The 22,138-nt window shown below is 38.6% G+C and overlaps 1 protein-coding gene across 2 annotated transcripts; it reads left to right on the top strand.

Moving 5' to 3' along the window:
- The first annotated feature begins 645 nt into the window (after positions 1-645).
- Positions 646-17,255, top strand: LOC145496926 (uncharacterized). Of its 2 annotated transcripts, XM_081476695.1 has the most exons (21): positions 646-1,889; positions 2,615-2,710; positions 3,343-3,501; positions 4,285-4,391; positions 5,407-5,465; positions 5,727-5,881; positions 6,357-6,440; positions 6,862-6,968; positions 7,128-7,186; positions 7,692-7,828; positions 8,385-8,747; positions 9,045-9,145; positions 10,481-10,539; positions 10,640-10,785; positions 10,872-10,931; positions 11,544-11,750; positions 12,325-12,381; positions 12,963-13,055; positions 13,681-13,929; positions 14,378-14,555; positions 15,291-17,255. In XM_081476695.1, the coding sequence occupies exons 2-21, from the start codon at positions 2,650-2,652 to the stop codon at positions 15,301-15,303; spliced, it is 2,454 nt and encodes an 817-aa protein (XP_081332821.1). In that variant the 5' UTR covers positions 646-1,889; positions 2,615-2,649; the 3' UTR covers positions 15,304-17,255. The 2 variants fall into 2 exon arrangements, with proteins under 2 accessions (XP_081332821.1, XP_081332820.1); XM_081476694.1 differs by having other exon boundaries at positions 6,862-7,186.
- The last annotated feature ends 4,883 nt before the right edge of the window (positions 17,256-22,138 follow it).

Here is a 22,138-nt window from a genome sequence, read left to right as displayed (position 1 = left end):
TAATTGCTAGTAGTGTACGGTGGCTTAGCCAATCAGATTGTAGCATTTGTATCAGACTAGAACACTGTAGAATTCAACTAAATGACGTAGTAATGACAAGCAAGCTACAGCTTCACATCGTTCAAACGTAATTCTCCCACAAACGTTTACATCAACGATCGTTTAAGTCTTTAAAACGCTCACCATCGAATTTCTCTCCCACGTTTAACTGTCAACAGATTTTCCTTTCATTTTTTTTTTTTTTTTTTTTTTTTTTACTGTTATTTTTAATTATTCGGCTACCTCGAGAGCTGCAAAAAAAGTTAGTTCTTATTATTATTATTATTATTATTATTATTATTATTATCACTTTTTTCAAATATAAAATCGGTGTGGCTTTACCATTTTTGCCTTTGGAAAATGAATTTTTATACGCTTTAATTGATTACTCTCTTTGAAAAATTCTGTCCTGTCAAATGCATTAAATCAAGTGTAGATTTGGACAGGATTCACAATTACTGAGGTGTGTAAGAGCCAAATCAATGACCATATAGCATGTATAGAGCACTTCATCGTACCAAAACTGGAGTAAAGTAAAGGTAGAAGATTTGTCTTATCACACAGTACATACGTCGCAGCAGTATGGTTGTCAGAATTTGGCGCGTGCGATTTGTTTCTGAACAGCTGTTGAAGATCATTTCAGAGGTTCTTATATTGCACCAAAAATAATTAGCTAAATAAATATAATATCTAAAGAACGAACAACAAATTAAAATTCAAAAACAATTTTTTGACGTTAAAACTAACTTCGAAAACTGTTTGCTGAGTCAAGCTTGTTTTGTTCTAAATTAGCTCTAAAACCTAAAAGAAAAGTGATTTGGGAGGGTATCTGCATGTCCTGATAACATACCGGTGTAGCAAATGAAGCTAGAAGTTACTGAAACAAGGTACTTTATGTAAATATTTTGCAAAGCTCGGAAATACATTTCCGGTCTTTTCCCAATGAGTGCTTGTAATTTCATTTTGTCAGTCGCATGTGGCCTTGAAATATCAAATGCTTAGCCAGAATTGATCGATCAAAGACGGCTACAATTCCACAAAGCCAGTAACGGGTAATTCAAGTTAACTTTTCTTTCGGAGATAAAACAACGGAACTCGATTCAAGTAAATATGTTATTATAAGAAATAATGTTATGTCAATAACCAGCAAACCTAGGATCTACGTTAAAAGTTTCGTTGAGTTTTAACCAAGGTGGTGACAATTATAAAGCAGTTTGTGTCAACATACATCTCTGCGTTAGCTAAATCGAACTCCATAATTCTCGCTCTATTGAGGCAGAGCATTTTAATGAAAATGCAGTTTAGCGATCCATGATCTTCAACCCCGCTACCCTCAAAACAGGTCTCGAACAAAAAGACTCCACCCGGTTTTATATTCTCAACACTAGGGATCAATGAATTTGAAAGTTATTTTAACTGGTGGATCAGCGCGCTAATTGATTCGAGAAAAATTTAACAGGTGTGACATCCTTATGGAGCTGGTGGTGTGAAATTTCTGTCACGTGACCTATGGACGGCCCGGTATTGTTTTTTTCACCATGAATAAAAGATAAGATTCAACTCCGACTTGGTGTTTTTGTTCTACCGGGGCCTGTCCTGTTCTTTATACACTTCACTTAGATTACTCTAACTGGGAACACAAGTTGAAGAAAAGGCTTGGAAATTTCAACGTCCACCCGAGTGAGAATAGTGTCATGGGAATTTGATCGCCGCACAAGAATTCAACGAAGAAGGACAAATCTGATGCGATAATGCCAAGTCAAGAGAGACTTCCTTGTTGAATTCTTCGCTATTCACTTGTCCCTTTCGTTTGTGTATTTCAATCATAAATCAAGATTTTATATAGTTAGGTAAGTGTTTCTGATCTGTTTAAAGGCTTAAATTCCCTAAGCAACACTTGGCTCAATGCAGTGAGGTTAGAACACCGTTTTGAAATTCGCTTCACTTGAAAGGCGCACGGATAGCAAGTCATTATTTTGTCAGACGATTACGTTGGTTTTGACAGGTGAGATTCATGACAAAGTTAAGACCTCAGTTGAAGCCATTCACAGTCTAATGTGTCTCTATCAAACTTGCGAAATCCCTCTCAACGTAGTGGCAAAATTTATCATTTCTTTGCCAGGCAAAAATCACGTTTATTAGAAGGTTCACTTTCGTGATCTAAAGTTGGGTCACAACCAGTTGTCACAGCGGGAAATTGGGGCTCTTAAAGATCTTTTAAAATTCACAGTTCACGTATAGATATATATCTAAGATTACAAGGGAATTTTAGATCTATCTAAAATAATTTGGCAAGACTGTAACTACCATTGAAAATCTTCAACAAAGTTGTTTCAAATTGAACAACTTAAAAGTGAAATTCCTGCCACTTGAAGTATAACGCCCCTTTTACTAAGAGCCTTTCAAATGAGAGGCAAATAGATTGTATTAACGTACGAGTTATAATTTAAAATCAGTTTTAAAATAAGTTGACAGTAAGAGCCCTTATGTCAAGGTTATCTACTCCGACATTTGAAAGGTGCTGTTTATTTTATAGATTACTAACTACGTTCACATTTTTCTCCATTTCTTTCAGAGCTCATCACGAAGAGCGTATATCCCTAAAACCAAATGAGACTTTTTGCGCTCGGAATATTTCTTTTGTTAACTTGGAGGGCAGAATCATCGGGAAGTAAGTATCTTAATTGACGTTCCGCCGGTATATAAGTCGCATATTTCATTTTATTATATTCACAAATGTAACCCAGTCTATTGTTGGTTCCACAGTTAGATTTGTTGTATGTGTCATTCGCAATCTACGTGATTCTCAACAGAGTATTTCTCTCTTTCCATTTCGACTTTTAAAATCTCAGTCAACAAAAAACGATAAAACAAAAGAGGAAATGGCTGGAACAGTTTCGGCTAACGGAAAGAAATATGTTTGCAATGCATAACAAATTTTGTGATGCTAATTTATTAACAATATTTTTAAATTTAACCGGTCAGAAGTGTGGAAACTTCATGTACCTCTAAACACCGAAAGTATTTTCTATTCAAAGCTTACGAAGTCAGTTTTTGAACGTTGTAAATTATCAGATTATTTCTCTTTTAAAAATAAAGCTTTTCAGGGAAGTGTGAAATTGTCAATTCTCATTTCTGATTGTCATACATTTTTTTAATACCTAGTTTGAGAATTAAGTGGTTCATCAAAGCCTATCCTCTAGTTGATGCTATTTTCTATTCTCATTACCATTGTGCTTGACAATGTATCGATACAGCAAGGAGAAATTAGATTTTGATAATTCCCCTTTTTTTTCTATTTAGAAAAAAGAACCCAGCATAAGTCGCATTCTCACTCGCATGCCCGTCGCTCGGTTCATGAAGATCAAGGGAAATCCAAAGATTCTTCAAAACGCCTCTATCAGATGTTAGCGAGGAGAAACATATTAACAAGGAGAAGAAGAGAGCTGATGACAGGTCCACGTAAGTGATTCAAGGGGACCCTAGGGCCTCATTTGAAGGTCACCGATGCATACGATTCATGAGGTGTTTGGAAAATTATTTTTTCCTCTCTCGATAGAACGTTTCTCGTCTTAAATCGAAAGCTAAGCAATGACTTCTCTATTCACCCCAGTTTTATTTCCATGCCTAAAAGATGAGATATCTGAGTACAAAAATTGTTCAAGATTCTCTTCCTACTGGACTGACTTGTGACCAGCAAATTCTAGAAGAAAGGTACAGACCGATACGCTCGGAAAGCTTCATAAAAACAAAACTTACGCTTTCATGAGCTTACCAAAAAAAAGCACTTGACTACATCTGTCTCGTCCACCCCAATGCGTTTCAAAATTTTCTTACTTTATAATAATACGTTTTCCTACTTGAAAACGCGTCCAAACCTTCGCTTCAACACTACCGTCTTTGCAGTATTTTCCCTGTCCACACTAAAGCGCTGGAAAACCTGGCCACAGACTTCATCTATGCACACGCATATGATACAATGTATACGAACGACGTCATTATTTTCGAACGGCTTACGATGGGCTCTGGACAGCGTTTTCAAACGATCGTATGCTTTTTCGATCGTTTATGTGTGGACGGTAGGCGAAAACGCATCTAAACGTATGCTTTTTCAAACGAAAACACGTCAGTTTGGACGGGGTCTTTGTCTTCCCAACTTTGAAGTGTTGTAAATAGAGCACTACCTTTGTTCGCTAAAACATCTACCACGATTGATAACTTTTGTTTCATTTATTTTTATTCAAGCCTCTACAACCCAGGTGGAAATAAAATTCAGGAAAAAATGGCTCGAGGAGATGTCAGACAAAAAAAGTTCACAGTACAAACTCATGGACGGAAATATAGTTGACGCAGTAAGTTCTTGATATACCAAATCCTGGAGGTGAATCTTTTGGTTACTTTATTGCTTTGTTCTGCCTTCTTAGCATGAGACGTTGAGCACAGAAACCTTCATGCTAGATGCAAAATAGTTCAAAACAATTAAAAAGGCAGCAAAACTTAGTAATTAGTAAGATTTACAAGTTCTTTTGGTTTATAATTGGAGACATTGGCTCCACTGAACTACACAATCATATCATTTGGCAACTACTGATGACAAGATCAAGGTTTACAGATCTATACCGGGTCAGGTATTCTAAGTCTGATTAACGCTAAACTAGGATTAATACAGAGCTATTCGAAGCTTAATTTCTCTCATTCAAACCTCTGTTATAGAGTTTTATAATTTTTTGATTCGAAACTGAAGGGAAAAAACTTTAAACTTGAAAGCTCACTAAAAAGAACTATATTGCTTTTATAAAATATTTCTTACAAAAATACCCGCGAATCTAAAACATCAACTCTTATCTAAACACACCTATCGACCAATGACAGCGCGCGTAGTATCTCACTTTAAATGTATTTATTCTATACTTTCCAACCCTAATTAAAATGTTTATTTTGGGTGACCAGCTACTGTGGTTATTTTCAATTTAACTATTGATTTGTATGTCTTTTAAATTGCGTTACAAATAAACGTTGTCTTGTCTTGGATAAAACTAAATTCAGATTCACGATTAAATCCTCAGGTTAAGCTTTATCACGCTTCGATTTCGCCCCATTGCCATATGTGGGTTGCGTTTGTTGTTGGTTCTCGTCTTGCTCCGAGTGAGTGTTTTTCTCAGGGTTCTCTAGTTTCCATCCCTCCACAAAAACCAACGCTCCAAATTCCAATTCGGGCAGGAAAAAGGACCCGCATGAATTACAACCAGCTAAGGCTGATGTGGAATCCTCTTTAAGAATTTTAATTATATTTATTTATGAAGGGAAAAGAAAAGAAACTAATTTAGTTTTTTTTTTATGTGCCCATTATTGTTTAAACAATTTTAGATAACCACAGAACTCATCGGGGACACAAACTATCTTAGTTCTGCAGTGATGACGCTAAAGTAAGTAGAAAACTGATATGATCCTTGCTATAATATAGTTAAATTAGAGAGCTATAGGAATATTGCGCACTGTCAGCGGTATTAGTTTACTGTTATGCTGTTCAGAGTGATTATTTTACGTTTCTGTGGATAGAAACCTTGGTGTGCGGGCGTTCCTCAGCGTACTTTCATGAAGCGGTATTCGTCTTCATTTTTTCTCACAAGGGAATTTGAGTCAGTATCAAATTTTCACCAGGTTTATTTTCCTCTCCTTTAATTCAGAAATTCCCAGGAGCCTAACTCAAGCGTGTTAGCGGACATTGAGCTTCAGTTTGTGTCGGACGAGCTGGATCCGATCAAACATCTCCGAGCTATAGTGTCCGGCGGACACATCTCTGGGATGATGGTTTATCCCGATTACTTCGTTGTCTTAGGAGGTAGGATCGCTCGCCTGATTTATGTTTCTCTTTGTAAGTCTAATCTTCTTCGCTGCCGTCATCTGGAGTCGTCACGCGAAGCTCTCTTCTCTCCTCCTAAGTTGCGTGACGACTCAAACTACGACTGAGACAAAGACTACATAAGTCAGGGTCACACACATGTAAACGGAAATCGTTTCATCGCCATCACTCCCGCATGCATCCCTGTCCTCTACAGTAAGATATACGTTTTACCTGACATTCAGTCTTGGGAAATTGTGTCCGGCTGAGCTTGAGTACAGGAAAGTTGTATAGTAAAGCGACTCGATGTCATGGCGGCCCTGGTGGTCACCGTAAGATTTTCCGAATGCTTGAGTTAATTTTTTAATTGGACAACAAAAATGTAAAGCAGCGCATTCATTTCAGTCTTTCTTGTCCTTTCAGGGGGTAATTTCAAGTCAGTTAAAGGTGTTTTGATTGTTTGTGATTATTTCAGGCAATACGAAACCTGGTGCAGCAGACCAAGTGAAAAGCAACACACCGACCAGTCCTAGTTACCCAGCAAACTTTGCGACCCTTAGTAAGTACAACCACATAAAGGATGTTTCACTTATATATTTATTTGTTTATTTGTTTGTTTGTTTGTTTGTTTGTTTGTTTGTTTGCACTATATACGCCCACATTTAGCAAATAGCTCTCATGTACTTAGACTTAATTTCATAGTGTTATTTAGGCAACGATGCTTGGTGTCGGGGTTTAGAAATGTGGTGAAGCACGGCCTCTCGTGTTGGATATTTAACTAAGCGTTGTTCCGTATATAAACTGATCTGTTTAGTCATAAAATGTATATTTTCTCAATGACGTATGCCGCCCGCATATCAGACTGCTGGTACAACAATTTTCCTTTACGAAAAACCGTTTGTTCTACCTGTTAAGATTATTTCCCATAAAGCTGCGCCTTTTCCGATGCTAATAAACTTTATTCCTTTTCTTGGTTTTAGTAAAAGACTTTCCTTTCGATGTGAAACTGCAGTTGCCCTGGCATCCCTTCCTTAGCGATATAAATAACTCGAAAACAAAGAGTATCAGTTCTTCTATTGAAGACACAGTGAGTATCCTTCAGTGTGCAATAGCTATCTCAGATCAGAACGGCACAAATTTATTCCCGAGTAGTAAGCTTTATAATGGATTGAAGATATTCATTCTTTTTAGTGCAAAACTGAGAAGGATCAGTATCATTATATCTTTTTGTTTGTTTTTCTTTCAGTTAAAAAAAGCTTTTGCTAGTGACCCATCTTTTATTGATGTTAAAGTCATCGGCTACAAGTAAGTGTAACACTAGTTTTTTATTGATTTGGAGAAACAGATTAGCTTCTTTCTGGCATTGGTTCTCAGCAATCCTACTATAGGGGCTAAGTAATAGCTATTTACCCCCTTCGCTAGGTTTCTTAGAAATTTAACCCAGTAAAAACAGTTGGTACACTGAAGGTATAACGGTAACCAACTGTCCCAGCTCCCAGAACTCTACTGGGCCACTTGCCTTGCCAACCAAGGTTTTAACTTGCAAGATTTTGCAGAGCTGCCAAACAAACTGTTTTTCTTGAAAGCCTGATTTCAGCTAGCAGTTGGCCTGTAGCTTTCCGGCCTATCACACATTCTGAAAGCGAAGAACACGGCAGCTCCAGTATTTACTTCTTCTGTAAAACTTGGTCTACTTGTAGATTCTAACACGTGGTTACTGACTTTTCTCAGTGCTAATATTCATTCCAAATCATATCTTCTCGAAACTCTCTTGATTTTACATCTGAACCTTCTTCATCTCTTATCGTAGTCAGTTCCCTGATGGCAGTCCGCATGCGCGTATCGTACTTCGACTTAAACCCGATGGAACTGATCCGGAGGAGCTGCTAAAGAAGTTGGTTACCGGCGGTCATTTAGGAGATGTGGCTATCTTTAACGATTACTTGAGTAAGTCCATTATTGGTCGTTTGTTGTTGGCTAGCGTAAGCTGTCGCTACAACTTTCAAACTTTCAAAGTAGCATTTAAGTTTTTTGTAGGACCAATGATATTTTTGCTTACAAGTTTTCTCCGATAGTCTAAGATCCTGAATTGATTTACAAATAGTCAGCAGCTATCACTAACTTAGATGGTTAACCCATCGGAGACATCGGAAGGCAGAAAGACTGAAGGTGTCCTAAAAATCTAAAAGGCCATCTACATAGCGAAACATTCCAAGTGAGTGAAACAAGTGAACAGTTCTTGACTATCCTAAAAATGCAGATATCAAAATCTGCATGAAGGAAGAAAACATAAAATTAGTCAATTATTGTTCTAAGACAATGACTCTATAAACATCTTTCTTTCAACAAAATTAACAGTGCTCAGTTTCGCTGCACTTTCAGAAAGGACATTAACCCAGTAAAGATTTGTACTTTGTGTTTGGACTTGTAACTCGACAAGCAATACTGTGCACAATAAATTATCCTTTCTGACTGTTTTTCTGTGCCGTGTTTCTTTCTTTAGACGGCCAGATGCCTAAGGCTGCTCCTCCGGCCCCTGCTCCTGCTCCAGCTGTACCGCCACCTATGTCCCCTCTCCTCACTGCTCCTGTCGCGAACGCAACTGTGGCCCAACCTGCAGCTGCTCCTGTTGTTCCTATTGCGAATGAAACTGTGGCCCAGCCTACAGCTGCTTCTTTTGTTCCTGTTGCGAATGTAACGGTGGCCCAACCTACAGCCGCTCCTATTGTCCCTGTTGCGAATGTAACGGTGGCGCAGCCCACAGCAGCTCCTGCTGCTCCTGTTGCGACTCAACCAACCGTGGCTCAAACGCAACCTGCTGCGGTGCCAACTAATGCTGGCATTCAGTATGCACAACCTGGGGAAGGTAAGTGCCACTGGATTGATTGGACCCAGGATACCTTTAATGTCCCATTTATCATTTGATGCGTCAGGCTAGAACCTTCTCAAGGATTTCGAATCGTTCGGAAGCAATTTAGCATAGGCCATCACTGGAAACGATTATAGCGCACTGGAATAATGAATTTAGTTCAATGATATCTTATTTATTTTGATTGGTTCTACATTAAGATTTAACTGGGTGGTGCATTCCTGGGAGTGAAATTTCAAACTACACTGAGTTTATCTTTTCTAACTGGGATGTTTGTTTTACACGTGAATATAGCTTTGAATGGAACTGTGAAGTTAAATGAGTCTTGGTACGACTACATGGGAAACACACAAAGTTCGACATTCAAGATATTGGCGGAAGATATCGAGCAAGCGGTGAGCTCCTTTATTTTGGTTTGATATTTCGTTACTGAATGTATGGACTATCTGCTCGCAAGGCTGAACGAATGGCTGCATGACTGACGAACTGACGGGCCGAAGGACTGACTGAGTAAAGAACTGACTGATAAAAGGACTGACTGAAGGACTGACTGATAAACAGACAGTCTGAAGGGATGGCTGCCAGTCTGTCTAAGGGACTAACCCACTGACAGACATACGGTTGGATGTACTGAATGACAGAATGACTAACTAATGGACGTACATATTGAGGGACGGCCTGGCCTGACTCACTGACTCACTGACTGACTGACTGACTGACTGACTGACTGACTGACTGACTGACTGACTGAATGACTGAATGACTGAATGACTGACTGACTAACAGAGGAACTGACTGACTGACTTCCAGGTCTGACAGACTTCTGACTCCCTGACTGAGGGACGCAATGCGGGAGGGACGGCTGGTGGCTTTTAAGTAATAATTGACTTACTGGTATTCTGGCAGAAGGCAGCGTGACGGAGTGGTTAGGGCGCCGGACTTGAAAGCGGAGGTTGAGGATTCAAGTCCCGCTCTGACCACTTAGCTGGAATTGTTTCTTGGCAGACTCTAGTTCAACTCCTCGGTCATGCCTGTAAATAAGCAACTGGTCTGCCTCCGGCCAGTTTGGATTTTTAAGCCTATCATACTTAGTTCATATATTTGTTTCTTTCAGTTTAAGGTCATTCCACTGAAATAGAACCTGCACTGAGATTTTTGTGAAACCTTGCCTATTGATTGTTTATATTATAGGAACTTAAATTTTGAAATAAAAATGAGGGGTCCCCATGTTCGTTTAGGAGCAAAAGCACCTTGTTTATACCCATATAAATCCTTATAATAGCATCATGATTGTAGTCACGATTGCTTGCTAAATTCACGTTTCCGACGATTGCTTTTTGTCCTACACTGAGAATTGGTCCATATTTATTTTACACAGAGAAATTTATTAATCAATTCAAAACAACAGAAAAAAATGATAGGTCACCATACTCGTTTGCGAGAAAATGACGATTTACCTCTATGGCGAGGTCCAGCTGTAAACAAAAAGCCGCCATTTTTTAATGCGCGCGCGCTAATCACGTGTGAAATTATGCGCAGTAGGGATGCGCAATGCAATACTGGGGAATGACCTTAAGGGGCATTCCCGTAAACGTAGCTAGGTGTAGCTAAGCGCATTGACCACTATGAACAACAACATTTGAACATTTATTATTGTTTCGAACATTCTATTAATGAATTTTATTTAACAGTTATTTAATTGCATTTTATTTTTATTCTTTGCTGCACAGATAAGAAACGCTTACTCGACTTACGGATTTACCGTCACCTCGAACGTTACAGGCCTCAGGTGAGTCTCTTTGGTAATTAAATTTTACGTAACATTTTAGCAGGCAAACCTTGCGCAAATAAACGTATTTTGTACCTTTTCTTCTATGTTTTCTTTTTAGTGAGACGCCTGATCGTGAAGTGTTAGCTTCATTCATAATCAACTTCCCCCCCGGACAGACCCCAAGTCTCTTACCTCTGCAGGGCGTTGTTCAGGGAGGACTTCTGGGTGGCATCCCTGTATTCCGTGACTCTGTCCAGCAAGCAGGTTTGTTGGCTTATCAATTGTCAAAATGCCGTCTGTATAACGTTTGACATCAAGCTTACACAAACACTGGCTTATTTTTTATTTAGGTTACCCTGCTGCTCCAACGACTCCTGCTCCAGCGTATCTTCCAACAAATGCCTCAACAGGTGTGCAGCTGTATTGTTTGACTAATGCTAAAAAATAATCACTTCTTTGGAACTGTTGAATTCCCAAGCGCTAAATACAAAGCAATAGCATAAAGCAATCGTTCACTGGGGTATATTTTTTTGATTTTTCACCAAAAAAAAATCTTAGCCTAGAACCTGCAACCGTTGCAAAAAGAAACTGGAACACTCCGCAAGAAAATATACGAATACACACAGTCAACATTGAAACTTTGTCTCTGTCGCATGTACACAAAAAAACCGTATACAAACCTTTTATAGGTCCCTTTCTCACTTTAAATGACAAGCATTGCTTGAGTAATATTTTTAAGAAAGTAGCATTGAGGCCAGGAGGAAAAGTGGAAGGAGAGGGAGAAATTTGGTTGTTCGAGACATGCGCATGCATTTGCTCAACAGATAGTAGCATCCTGCATTTTACTCGTTCTCCCAAAAACATCTCGACGTTAATTTTTGCTCCTATGGAGAGTAGCACTGCAAGAGAAAAAACACGACACTACGTCACTCATATCAACCCTGAACCAACACTAGCTACCAGGCTTCCAGCCATATTGGGTATAAACTAACTCATTTTATTTTGCCTTACGAATTCTCCAGTTATGTCAAACACCTCTATGGCGCCTGTCTATCCAGTTCCCGCCTTTAATTACACTGCTGCCCCGGCCCCATCTTCAGCTCCTCCAGCATACAACGCTACAGCAGCTGCATCAGTCACCGTCCCAGTATCTACAGCGGGTGTTTCGTCTCCAACACAAGCAGCTTCCAATGCTACTGCAGGCCCAGTGGTACTACCGACCGGTTCCGGTTAGTATTTGGGCATTTTCTTTTTTTTTTAACTTCTAAGTAACGGAAGGAATTGATAGAAATGGAAGTGGAATAGATAAATACGTGTATTTTCAATGCTGATTTTTCCAGGAGTCATGTTGATCAATTGGTCTTCAAAGTAACAAAGTTCGGTCAGTCGACAAGATCTAGAGGTTAGGGGTATTGGGCGAGAGTTTTCTTTCACTCTCATCGATGTATGCTAACTGAATGAACAGGGAGTATGCGACAGTCTACATCATCTTACTACCAAACACGCGAAGACGTTGGCTGAATTTCATGAAAATTTGTGCAAATTCCAAATTCGATAACAGTGTAAAACGTGAAACGAGATGGAGCGTAGGAAAGTTGACGGTTGCAAGAAAGTTTGGACTAGCCAGTGTTCCCGCCAACTCCCTACCCCTGTTTATTTTAAGCTGTTGAAACTACACACATCGTATCTTAGGGCGCCTGATTTAATTATGTATCAGTACATTCCGTTATTGTTTTGGAAATTTTAAGAAGGGCTTATAACAATTGCACTTCTTTCTCTTTCTTATTTCTGGTTGTTTTACAGTCACTCAGAATAATACCATGGTCACTAACACTTCTAACGTGGCGTCTGATCAGTATGGTAAGTTTTAACAAGTTCATTCAGACATTCCCATTCAGTAGTTCTAAATTAAATTGTTAAAATGAAAAAGACCAAGATCGTCTGAATGGGACAGCTGTTATGGCTCAATAAATAGGACTGAATGTCGCATCACATGGAGTAGGAAGCGAAAAGACTATCAAAACTGTCCTTTTCTTTTGGCGCGCAGACTTTTTGAAGACAATAGCAAAGGTTATTGAAATCAAGCAAGAGTTGAACAGGAGACAGATTTCTCTGAACAGCAACCAGTGATGTTTATTTTGTTCCGCTTCACCCCAAGCTACATGTAGTTTTCGTGATCAGAATCTTATCTCCCCTTACAGGTTTTGCCCAAAGAGCAAGGGTAACCCAAATTAAGGGAAATGTCTGGATATCATCCAATTCTGGGGACTAACTTAAAAATAGATGTAAAACATCTGAAGGATAAATGATAATTGAATCCTGTTAAATATGGTAAAGTTTGTTCGCCACCTTTTCTGGTTCCAACAATGCATAACCTGCACAACCTGCTAAAACATGAAATGGCTTATGTTTATTTGTTTCTTTTTCCATTTCCAATCCAGGCCAAGTTGCTAACGTTCCAACTCAACCAACGGGTTTCGATAAACTTTCCACACCGCCAGGTTATACTGGAGGGCTCATTCCTTTGCCAGCAGGTATCACCTAGATGGTTTATAATTAGTTCCCTAGTTCAGAACAATGTTAAATTGCCGTAAACAGAATTTGTGACGGGCTTTTGTTGATGGTCTTATCGATAATGATGGGTTAAGCAGATCCTTCTAAAAACATACCCATATCAAGACTAGAGTGCAAAAACCATACCCTATTTATGACCAAAATGGCCAAAATCGATACCTTATTTATGACCAAAACGGCTGAAAAACCATACCCTTTGGAGCCGCTCATATCTACATAGCCCATATAAGGGAGTACCCACAGGGGCTTATACTCTGATGAATCTACCTGACTCCGCTATAAAGCAAAAAATGAATGGCACTGACATCTGATTTTGAAAAAGTTCAAACGAGTTTTTAATGACCGTCGCCTTCGAATAAACGTTAAGAAATATTATTAGGGTTGCGGCGAAAATGTTTAGTAAATACAATAAGTTATAAGGCAGGTCTGATTTAAGGGTCAGGTCATAAACAGGGTATCGAATTTTTGGTCAGGTCATAAAAAGGGTAGAGAAAATCGCAGATTCTGGTAATAAATAGGGTAAGGGTTTTGGGAAGCGTGTAGTTTTCTTTCAAGAGTCGTTAGACATGTTCGTATCCATTTCAGGAATTCCCAAGTCATGCGCGGAAATCCGCTCTTCTGGAATTGGGACCCAGGACGGCGAGTACGTAATTCAAGCACGGCCAAACTGTCACTTGAATATCATTTGTCAGAACATGGATGAGCCCAACCCAATAGAGTTCCTGGGTGGCCCCCAGCAGAGATACTGGCTGTACTGGCATTATGCCATCCTTATAAAGTTATCCGCTTACGATAAGCAGCATGTGGACAAGAGAGCTTGTCTCGAAAACACTGGTAAGCTGTCTAAATATTGAGCACTGCAGAACTTGTATCTCATGCAGTCTTATTAACGCAAATTAATAGCTCATTAGTCTTAAAACGAGGGGAGTGTAACAGATGTTAATTTAATTGCTTAAGTACCCCCTTTGCAATTATAAAGCCCCTTATAAACGCCGCTCTTCCCTTTCCACCCCCTCCTCCCACCCCTCCCATGAAATCAAACGTTACCTCACATAGTGCCGAGTTGAGAACGACTTGTTCCGTTGAGCAGTAAAATTAATCCATTAAGAAAAACAAAACAAACATCTAGTTTTTGACTTGGACAAATATGGAGAGAAAGACATACAATAGTTCCTTCCCGAATAAGTTCCCTCCCTCAAGTTACATCTGTGTAGCAACCTTTAACTAGAATGATAAGCCAGCGAGAATAAGAACAAACCAAACTTCTCCTTTTTATGAACAGCGGATGGTCGCCAGTTTATCACCAAGGTGATGGACGCTGGAGTGAGACAGGGAAATCCTCTTGTTCATTGGAAAACCAATATTAAACGCATGATCAACAGCTTTATTGGTAAGATGAAGAAAAAGAGAGACTTAGAGGACGTCACCTTGAGCACTAAAGCTATGAAAATTTACAAAAGGTGAGAACAGATAACGGATGTATTTGATTTATTATTTAATTAAACTAAAGAGTCGGAAACTCGGTAAATCTTGGTTAGAGCACTCCAGATCGAGGTTTCACACTTGTTTCATTTTAAAGTTGTCACGTACGCCTAACTAGGCATGGCGTGTTGTGTCGATGCCTCAGGTTGCCAAGCAACCACGATGATAAAATCCCCGAGCTGAGTGTCTTTTCGACTTCAACTTAACTTGCTTCCTGATGGAAGCGGCAGAAACGAACCTTTTTTCTGAGACAAAATATGTGTAAGTGTCAAAGAACTAAACTGTGCCACCCCGTGGCCATGGGGGAGGGTTTTCCCTCAATAACGCAGGGACATGAGGCGCCAAACGGGTATAGCTTAAGAAAATTACATAGTGGGTATAAGGCTTAACTTTTGGGCTAGTCCAGAAATGGAGTAAAGAAAATCGCATATTTATACTCAGGGCTGCACTCCAACCCAAACTTTTGGGGATTACGCAGGGAGAATAAGCCCTTCTTTAAGCTCTCATGAACTGCAAATGTTGGATTTGGGCTCAAAACGTGATCTCAGGAGTCTCGTAAAGACTGAAGTGCCAGATAACAGATTGCTTCTGCATTGCAAACCCTGTACACTCTTAGTTTTGCATTATAGCCTAGTAACTGGGTTCACGCCACTGTTCTTTACACAGGGATAGGCTGAAACTTAAGAAGTTAACAGTCTCTTTTTTATTCTTAGGTTTGCCCCATGAAAGATGATTTTCTCGGAATATCAGTGGAGATGTGATTTTACGTCGTTCGTTTTTTCGCGCCTGAAAGTGCCCTTTTAATAAACTGAGAGTGTTTTTGAAATGTTTTATCATTTGTGAAAGAAGAATGTTTTAAATAGACGTATATTTATTTTAAAAATATTGCTTTTCAATAGGACATTTAAGCTGTTAAAAGTAAAGATTTCATGTCTCTACCGATGCAGATTTTTTTTCTAACAAAATGAATGATACTTTAATTTGATCTACAACACAGCATGTCGTCAAGAGAGATAATCAACCTTACAACTACAAGTAATTTGAAGTCCATAGTCAGAAAAAGAAATAATTAATCCCAATAAAATTAGTGTATTTTCTAAATAAGTAAACAGCTGTCAAGGCTCAGAAAATTAGTTGCAAAGTTCAGGAAGTGGATAATTCTAGATGAATATTGGTGTAGTCTCATGGCAAAAGTTTGCCGGACACACAACCATACAAAACTCTTCGACAATGTACTGTTGTACTGATATTTAACGGTTAGATACCATTTCCAATTCTTCCAATTGTAAGAACATAGATTTTGACCAGTTCGTCTCATTTGTTGAAGTTGATTTATTTCATTGGCGTCTACTTAACGTGCTGTAATCCAAAGGAAACCGAGAGAGTATGAGGAGCAAGAGACTTCGTCCCTCATATAGTTCATGTTTGACCTTATTCCTCAGGCAATCACTCTCAAGCTATTTTTAGATCACTCCAATGTGCAGAAAGCCCAGAAGGGCCTAGAAGAGCGACGTGAATTTTTACTCATAGAGACATGGCTTTACATGCACTGTTTCAATCCTCCACGGAAACATCTCTGCAGCTCGAATGGAAAACGTATCTGCGGGAGCACTGGATACCATGTCTAAAAATAACTTGACAGGGATTACCTTGAGAGTATGTAATGCCTATATGGGGGATTACCCTTCATCCTCTCTTGAGGAAACTGATTCCATTGGAGATTACCTGCTCAAGATTTTAAATCTCATTTGCGTATGGTTGCTGATTCGCTTCTCCTCTCAGTGAAAATTTTCATTTTATGACTCGAAAAATCTCACATCTGCGAGAAATGGTAAAATGCAGATAAATAAGTTGAATTGATTAAAAACGGTTACGATTAAAAATACAATGCTTTCACTCTTGTTTTAAGGGGCATTCGTTAAACCACTCAGCGATTTCAATGCTTGTTATATTTGGAGCCTTCTTGTGCCTCTTACAAATAAACCTCAATGATGTTATCTCTAGATAGAAAAATTTATGAACAACGTACGATGTTTTTTTAGATATTGTTATTGTTTCTCACGAAGTCAGATGGTTGCATGTGAATTATATTGGTTCTCTCGCTGTAAGCCAGTTTAAATGAGATCTGGATGTTGTTTACCACAAAGGCAAAACAATTAAAAGTTTATTTTGTCTAGAATATAGTTTATCTTGTTAATCTCTGTATATAAAGGTTACAGACCTCTTTAAGGGTGTTCTTTCAATACCTCCAGCGGTCTATAAAACCGATATATGCATGACCAAAGAAAATGCGTGGTATATTTGCTACTTTAATTAAATAACTGTCAATTCCATTTTTTTTTTTTTTTTTTTTTGACTCTCAGTTGACCAATCAGACTATTCCCGCTGTAACATGCACCTTACATGCACCTTCTGCACCTGGCAGAATTCTTCCTCATGCCTTCTAGCTTCAACACGTAGACGACTTTCGTCAAATGCTGGCAACATAGTGGACCAAGTTCTTAAACTGATTCTTCAAAAATCGTCTCCAAAAAAAATTTGATCCTGATATGAGGCATCTTTCCATCCCTCCATCTTACGACCTGCCTGTAGCCAGGACTCTCAAGGAAGCAGAGAAAAGTAAATTATTTTTCCTTAAAAAAGAGAAGAAGTGTTCACTGCATGGTTGGCATCAGTGTGTCAGCTCTGCATGGCTCTGGGAGGGAACGAGAACACTCAATATAGCTGAAAAAAATTCAGCTATTTTGGGTGTTCTTGGCCCCAACTGAGCAAAACGCGGTACAGTTAGTCGAATCATCGTAGCTAAACAAAATGATTGTACTGTAACTAATTAAACAACATGACCTCACTTAAACAAACGTAAACAATCACAATCATTCTAGCAAAATATAAACCCAGCTATAAACGATAAGATAGGCCGGTATGGGAACTTAGGCGTTGAAGCTCTATTAAGCATGCCTTTGCTCCTTTTTAAAATACCATTCGGCTCATAAATAAGTCCTCTCTCTATAAAATAATTCAATTCAATTCAAGGTCCCTCACACTCCGTCCACCCATCCAAGAGATTTACAAACAGGAAGTTTATTATATTTTCAATTATACTATTATACTATTTTAGTTTGTAGGCAAAATATTCTTAAATGTATCGACCATTATTAGTTTGTTTCAATTTTCCTGAGCGGTCCGAGGTTTGCAATGCGGACCGCTAAGAAGGACGGCTCACGAATTAGAGTTTCGGTGAATTACTGTTTTCAAAACATTAGATAAAGGATAATTAACAATTTGTTGCAAAGTTAAGTAGAAATCTTGCTTTCCTTCACCTTAATTTGGCGGACAATTTCAGTTTAACTTCATAGAAAGCGACGTCAAAAACGAAAATAAATACTTACCCTTTGGCGTGTGTATCAGTTTACCGAGAATGGATCATAGGGTGCGTTTATTTATCAGCAGAGTTTTAAAAAAAGCTATTATAGTAAATACTTTATATTGAGCTAGCTTCTTTGACCCGCGCTGGGAAATGATCGTCAGTAATTAGCCCTATTCTTCCATTATGAGTTGGCTGAGGATTCGGAACGGTCCTGGGTTGAGCGTTCTAACAATGGCGCCATAAATAAACTCGCTCAAGTCTCACTCCACGGGGTCATTTACAAACCGGCAGTTAATATAAGTAAATATCCATACATTTTGGACCTCTTGTGTCACAATATTGCCTGCTCTGACACATTTCCAAAACAGCAAGAGATTCATCGTACAAATTCAGTATTGGCCTTGTTTGCCTCAAAGTCAGTTACAACTGAAGACTGCAACTTCGTTTTCACAAAACCTCAAACTTCACATATCTCTAGGTAACCTTAATTTCAAGCGTTGATAAAGAAAGGCATTTAAATTTTTACCAATTTTCCCACCAAAAATAAAGGTTTCATTCATATTTATCTATATTTCTTACATGACGAATTTTCACGGTTCGATAAACAACGCAATGAACTGTATATCACGGGAGAAGTCGGTTGAGAAAATACTCGCCCTTTGTTGAATGTTCAATCATTGTTTTCTTTAAAAAAAAAATGGAAATTTGCCGGTAGCTTTAAAGTTAAACCACCTTTTTAAGTTGACGGTTCCATTAGACGCAAAAACTTCCTTTCAATTAATCTGGATAAGTCTTTCACGACACAAACAAACTATCAACTCCTACACCTGTGTTAAATTTACAAGAGAGGAAACCTTCACTCCGTTTGATAGACAGAAAATTTAAAATATCTAAAGCCGTGAATGAATGATAATGTGGTTGGGGAATCGTAGACTAAGGTTCAAACTACATACAAAAGATATAACATTTGTTAACCACATTCTCCGGGAACTTTATATACGTTTTTCCCTCACCGAAAACCTTAGTAGCCTTAGTCTGTATCCAAGTACTAAAACGACACTGAAGTATATAATAACCGCATTTATGTGGAATCTCAAAAAGGAATATTGGCTTCTCTACCATTCATAGTATTTTATTTTTGCCTAAGAAGTTCCTTTACTGCGAAATAAACTCGTAAATATGTTTCGGAACATCTAACCTGACTTACCTTCATCTTGGTCTTTGCTAGGGCTCGGAAAAGATGAAAACAGCGGAGTCATATTGCTAGGAAATCTGAAACAACGAGACCGTCTCGCCGTTTTTGAGTGACTATGCATGTTTGCGGAAAGGGCACGCCGCTTTCAACGCAAAAATTCGGCCAATTAAAACTAAGTAAACACCACTCAACTACTTAAAGCTGCATTCACTCTGGTCGGCTTGTACATCAATGGATTAAACCTCGGTAATTAAACGACAATTAATCTGCAACTTTGAAAGCGAATACTGAAACGTTTAGATAAATTACTTGTCGTTTTAGAGGCGGTTCGCCCTTTTGCAAAGACGTTGTGCTCAAGAACTTCCCTTCTCTATAGCCCGAATCGATTTGGCATGAATAAGTTTAACTCGCAAGAGAAGTTTAATGGAGTGTTTTTAAAATCAAATGGACCCTTTATTCCTGTGTATACACGGTTAGTACTTTACGCTTTTAGCACTTTCAAGTTCGCAAACAGAGACGTGTGATGTCCATTTAACATTACACGCTTTTTAAGCTTTCTCGTGAATTCGTTTTAGAGCCCTTCCTTCGACCATTAGAGCTACTCGGGCTTAATGCATCTCTTACCGAAGATCGAGGATGCTTTTATTGTGAAGTGCAAAGCTTTTAAACTGGAAGTCGGTTTGTTTACTTGGATGTTTCTGTCGGAAAAAAAAGTATGATTAACGACTTTTGGAATATTTAACCACAGGAAAAAGGATAAAGTTTGGTTGAAAGCAATGAAAAAAAATTGTAAGAGAATCCGGCATTTTAGTTCGCTTTGATTAATGGTATTTTGCACTATCGAATTTTCAAGATCAATAACTTATTTCTTCATAAAATATTTCATTGACGACACCTTCTAATAGGCAGGTGCCGAGCACAAAGACATTCGTCAATATTGCCTTGATCGAGCTCTAAATTCTCAAAGCTAACATGAATGGAAATACTCAGTGATCGGTTTGGAGAACCAATATGTTGTACAAGGACACATCAGGATTCTCCTAATCATTGTCTTTACCCATTTTTCTGTCAATTCCACTCAAGAACTCTGGTTCGTTTCAGTCGTTGATCATATGGCCTATAAATTCGATTATGTACTCATCTTAACAATTGGTCAATGCCATGAGAAGATCAAGTGAATTCTGATGAAGGTTGAAAATTACTTATATTTTCATATTTTCCATCTAGGAGAGCTGGAAACTGAAAAAAATTAACATAAATTCTGCCTTTTTTAAATTCCGGGAACTCCACTTGAACAAATAAAGTTATATCCCTGAGGCTAAGAATAAAGTATGGTTGTTTCCTAGGAGACCAGTCAGTTACTTTGGTAGTAAATGGAAGAGATTTTCAAGACTCTTTCACCACGAGGCACTCGGCCTCATCTATTAAAATTCCTCAAGCCTATTCCCAACAATTTTTGAACGTTACTTTTTTTTTGTGAGGGAGCATCCAGATATCCTTGAAATATCTTATTTCCCCTTAGGCGTAGCGAAATTCATTGGAACTTGTGTTGTTTATCCGCAGTTTGATGATTCATTTTTACTTAAGCTGTCGCTCAAAAGTGTCCTTACACGGAAATATCAAACAAGGGAATGCCGTAGCAATTAACTGAACAAAGAGATCATCGTGTTAGTGCAATAACGCGGCTCTGTTAGTTCCAAGGCAGAACGGGCCATACTATAGGTTTCACTGGTACTTTCAGTTGAGTAAAACTGTCTTGTTCACTTTAAGACAGTTACCATTGTTCAAGAGGTTTTACATGTTCTGTTTCAGTTCCAGTGGCCATATTATAAATATTTGACGTGGCCTAGACAATGGAACCACACCCTTAGGTTCAACCCGTTCACTCGACCACCCCTTAATTCATGCTACTAACGCTCACCTGTTGGAGTTTCATTCCTCTTTAATCGTGACAAATTTACTCTCCTTATGCGACCATTTAACAAAAACTGGACAGATTATGATAGAAAACAAATAGCTGAAGCTTGCGCTTAGTTGCAATGAAATACGTCTGTTACGTTGGGCCAGTTCAATGTGGCGAACAGAACAGCGATTATACGAGCCAGAATCAAATTCAACTCTCGCGAGTAGAATCAAAACTTTCCTCATTAATACGATCAGGTATTATATGGCCCATCATTGGACTCATAAACAGATTTCTGCTTGTAACAGGGTTTTTTTGTCGCCTTTCGCAGTGATGATGTCTTGCAGTATAAGAGCGTACAACGTTGTGAATTTTGTTATCTGCATTGCTCACGCTTGCGTGGGGCGACTCCTAATCGGTTGTTCTAGAACTTGTCAACTTTAATCAGAAAATACCAATTTTGATGTTCAAAGACGTTTTCACTGGGAAAAACAAATTCAGCATAAAAATAAGTATAAGAGCGTATAGAACAGACCAGGATGAAGGCCCAGGATATGGGTCAGTGGTCGAATGGTTCGCTCTAAGCTGTAAATGTGAGGTGCGTTCCGTGTGCCATAAAATTCTCAGCGCAGACCTCTCGACAACAACCGCCACCGAGCCATCCCAATATGCTTCATGTGTACGATTATGCGTGTCCGTAAATATTGATCCGACTGGCAGGGACAGAATCATGTGGAAACATACCATCTGTTGTTAATTTATTTTCATAGAGTGCGATCGTTGCAGACCCTGGGGTGAGAGAACGTGGTTATATATTGATGAAAACCTCAGGTAATTGTTACTCAGTTGGAAATTCAAATGAAATTTAAAACTGACTTGTTACTGTTTGGAGGCTTTGAACAGACAGCATGGACACAAAATGAAAAATATTGCATTACAACTATTAATTTTAAATGTAGCAACTAGAAAAAAACGAAAACAAAAAAGAAACACAGCAATAAGGCTAGGAAAGAAATTTATGTTTCTTTTTTACATTAAACTTACCTCCTGTACATGTAAGCCGTACTGCGCTGTGATATTCAGCTGGCGCCACAAA

This window comes from Orbicella franksi, chromosome 9 (genome assembly GCF_964199315.1).
Source record: "Orbicella franksi chromosome 9, jaOrbFran1.1, whole genome shotgun sequence".
Taxonomy (NCBI): Eukaryota; Metazoa; Cnidaria; class Anthozoa; order Scleractinia; family Merulinidae; genus Orbicella; species Orbicella franksi.
This window is presented reverse-complemented; position numbering and strand designations above follow the sequence as displayed.

Excerpts from the sequence above, each read along its gene's own strand:
- LOC145496926 (XM_081476694.1), top strand. The coding sequence starts at position 2,650 with ATGAGACTTTTTGCGCTCGGAATATTTCTTTTGTTAACTTGGAGGGCA. Across the intron at positions 7,187-7,691 it reads GTTAAAGTCATCGGCTACAA|TCAGTTCCCTGATGGCAGTC; the intron begins GTAAGTGTAACA and ends CTCTTATCGTAG. Across the intron at positions 9,146-10,480 it reads CGGAAGATATCGAGCAAGCG|ATAAGAAACGCTTACTCGAC; the intron begins GTGAGCTCCTTT and ends TTTGCTGCACAG.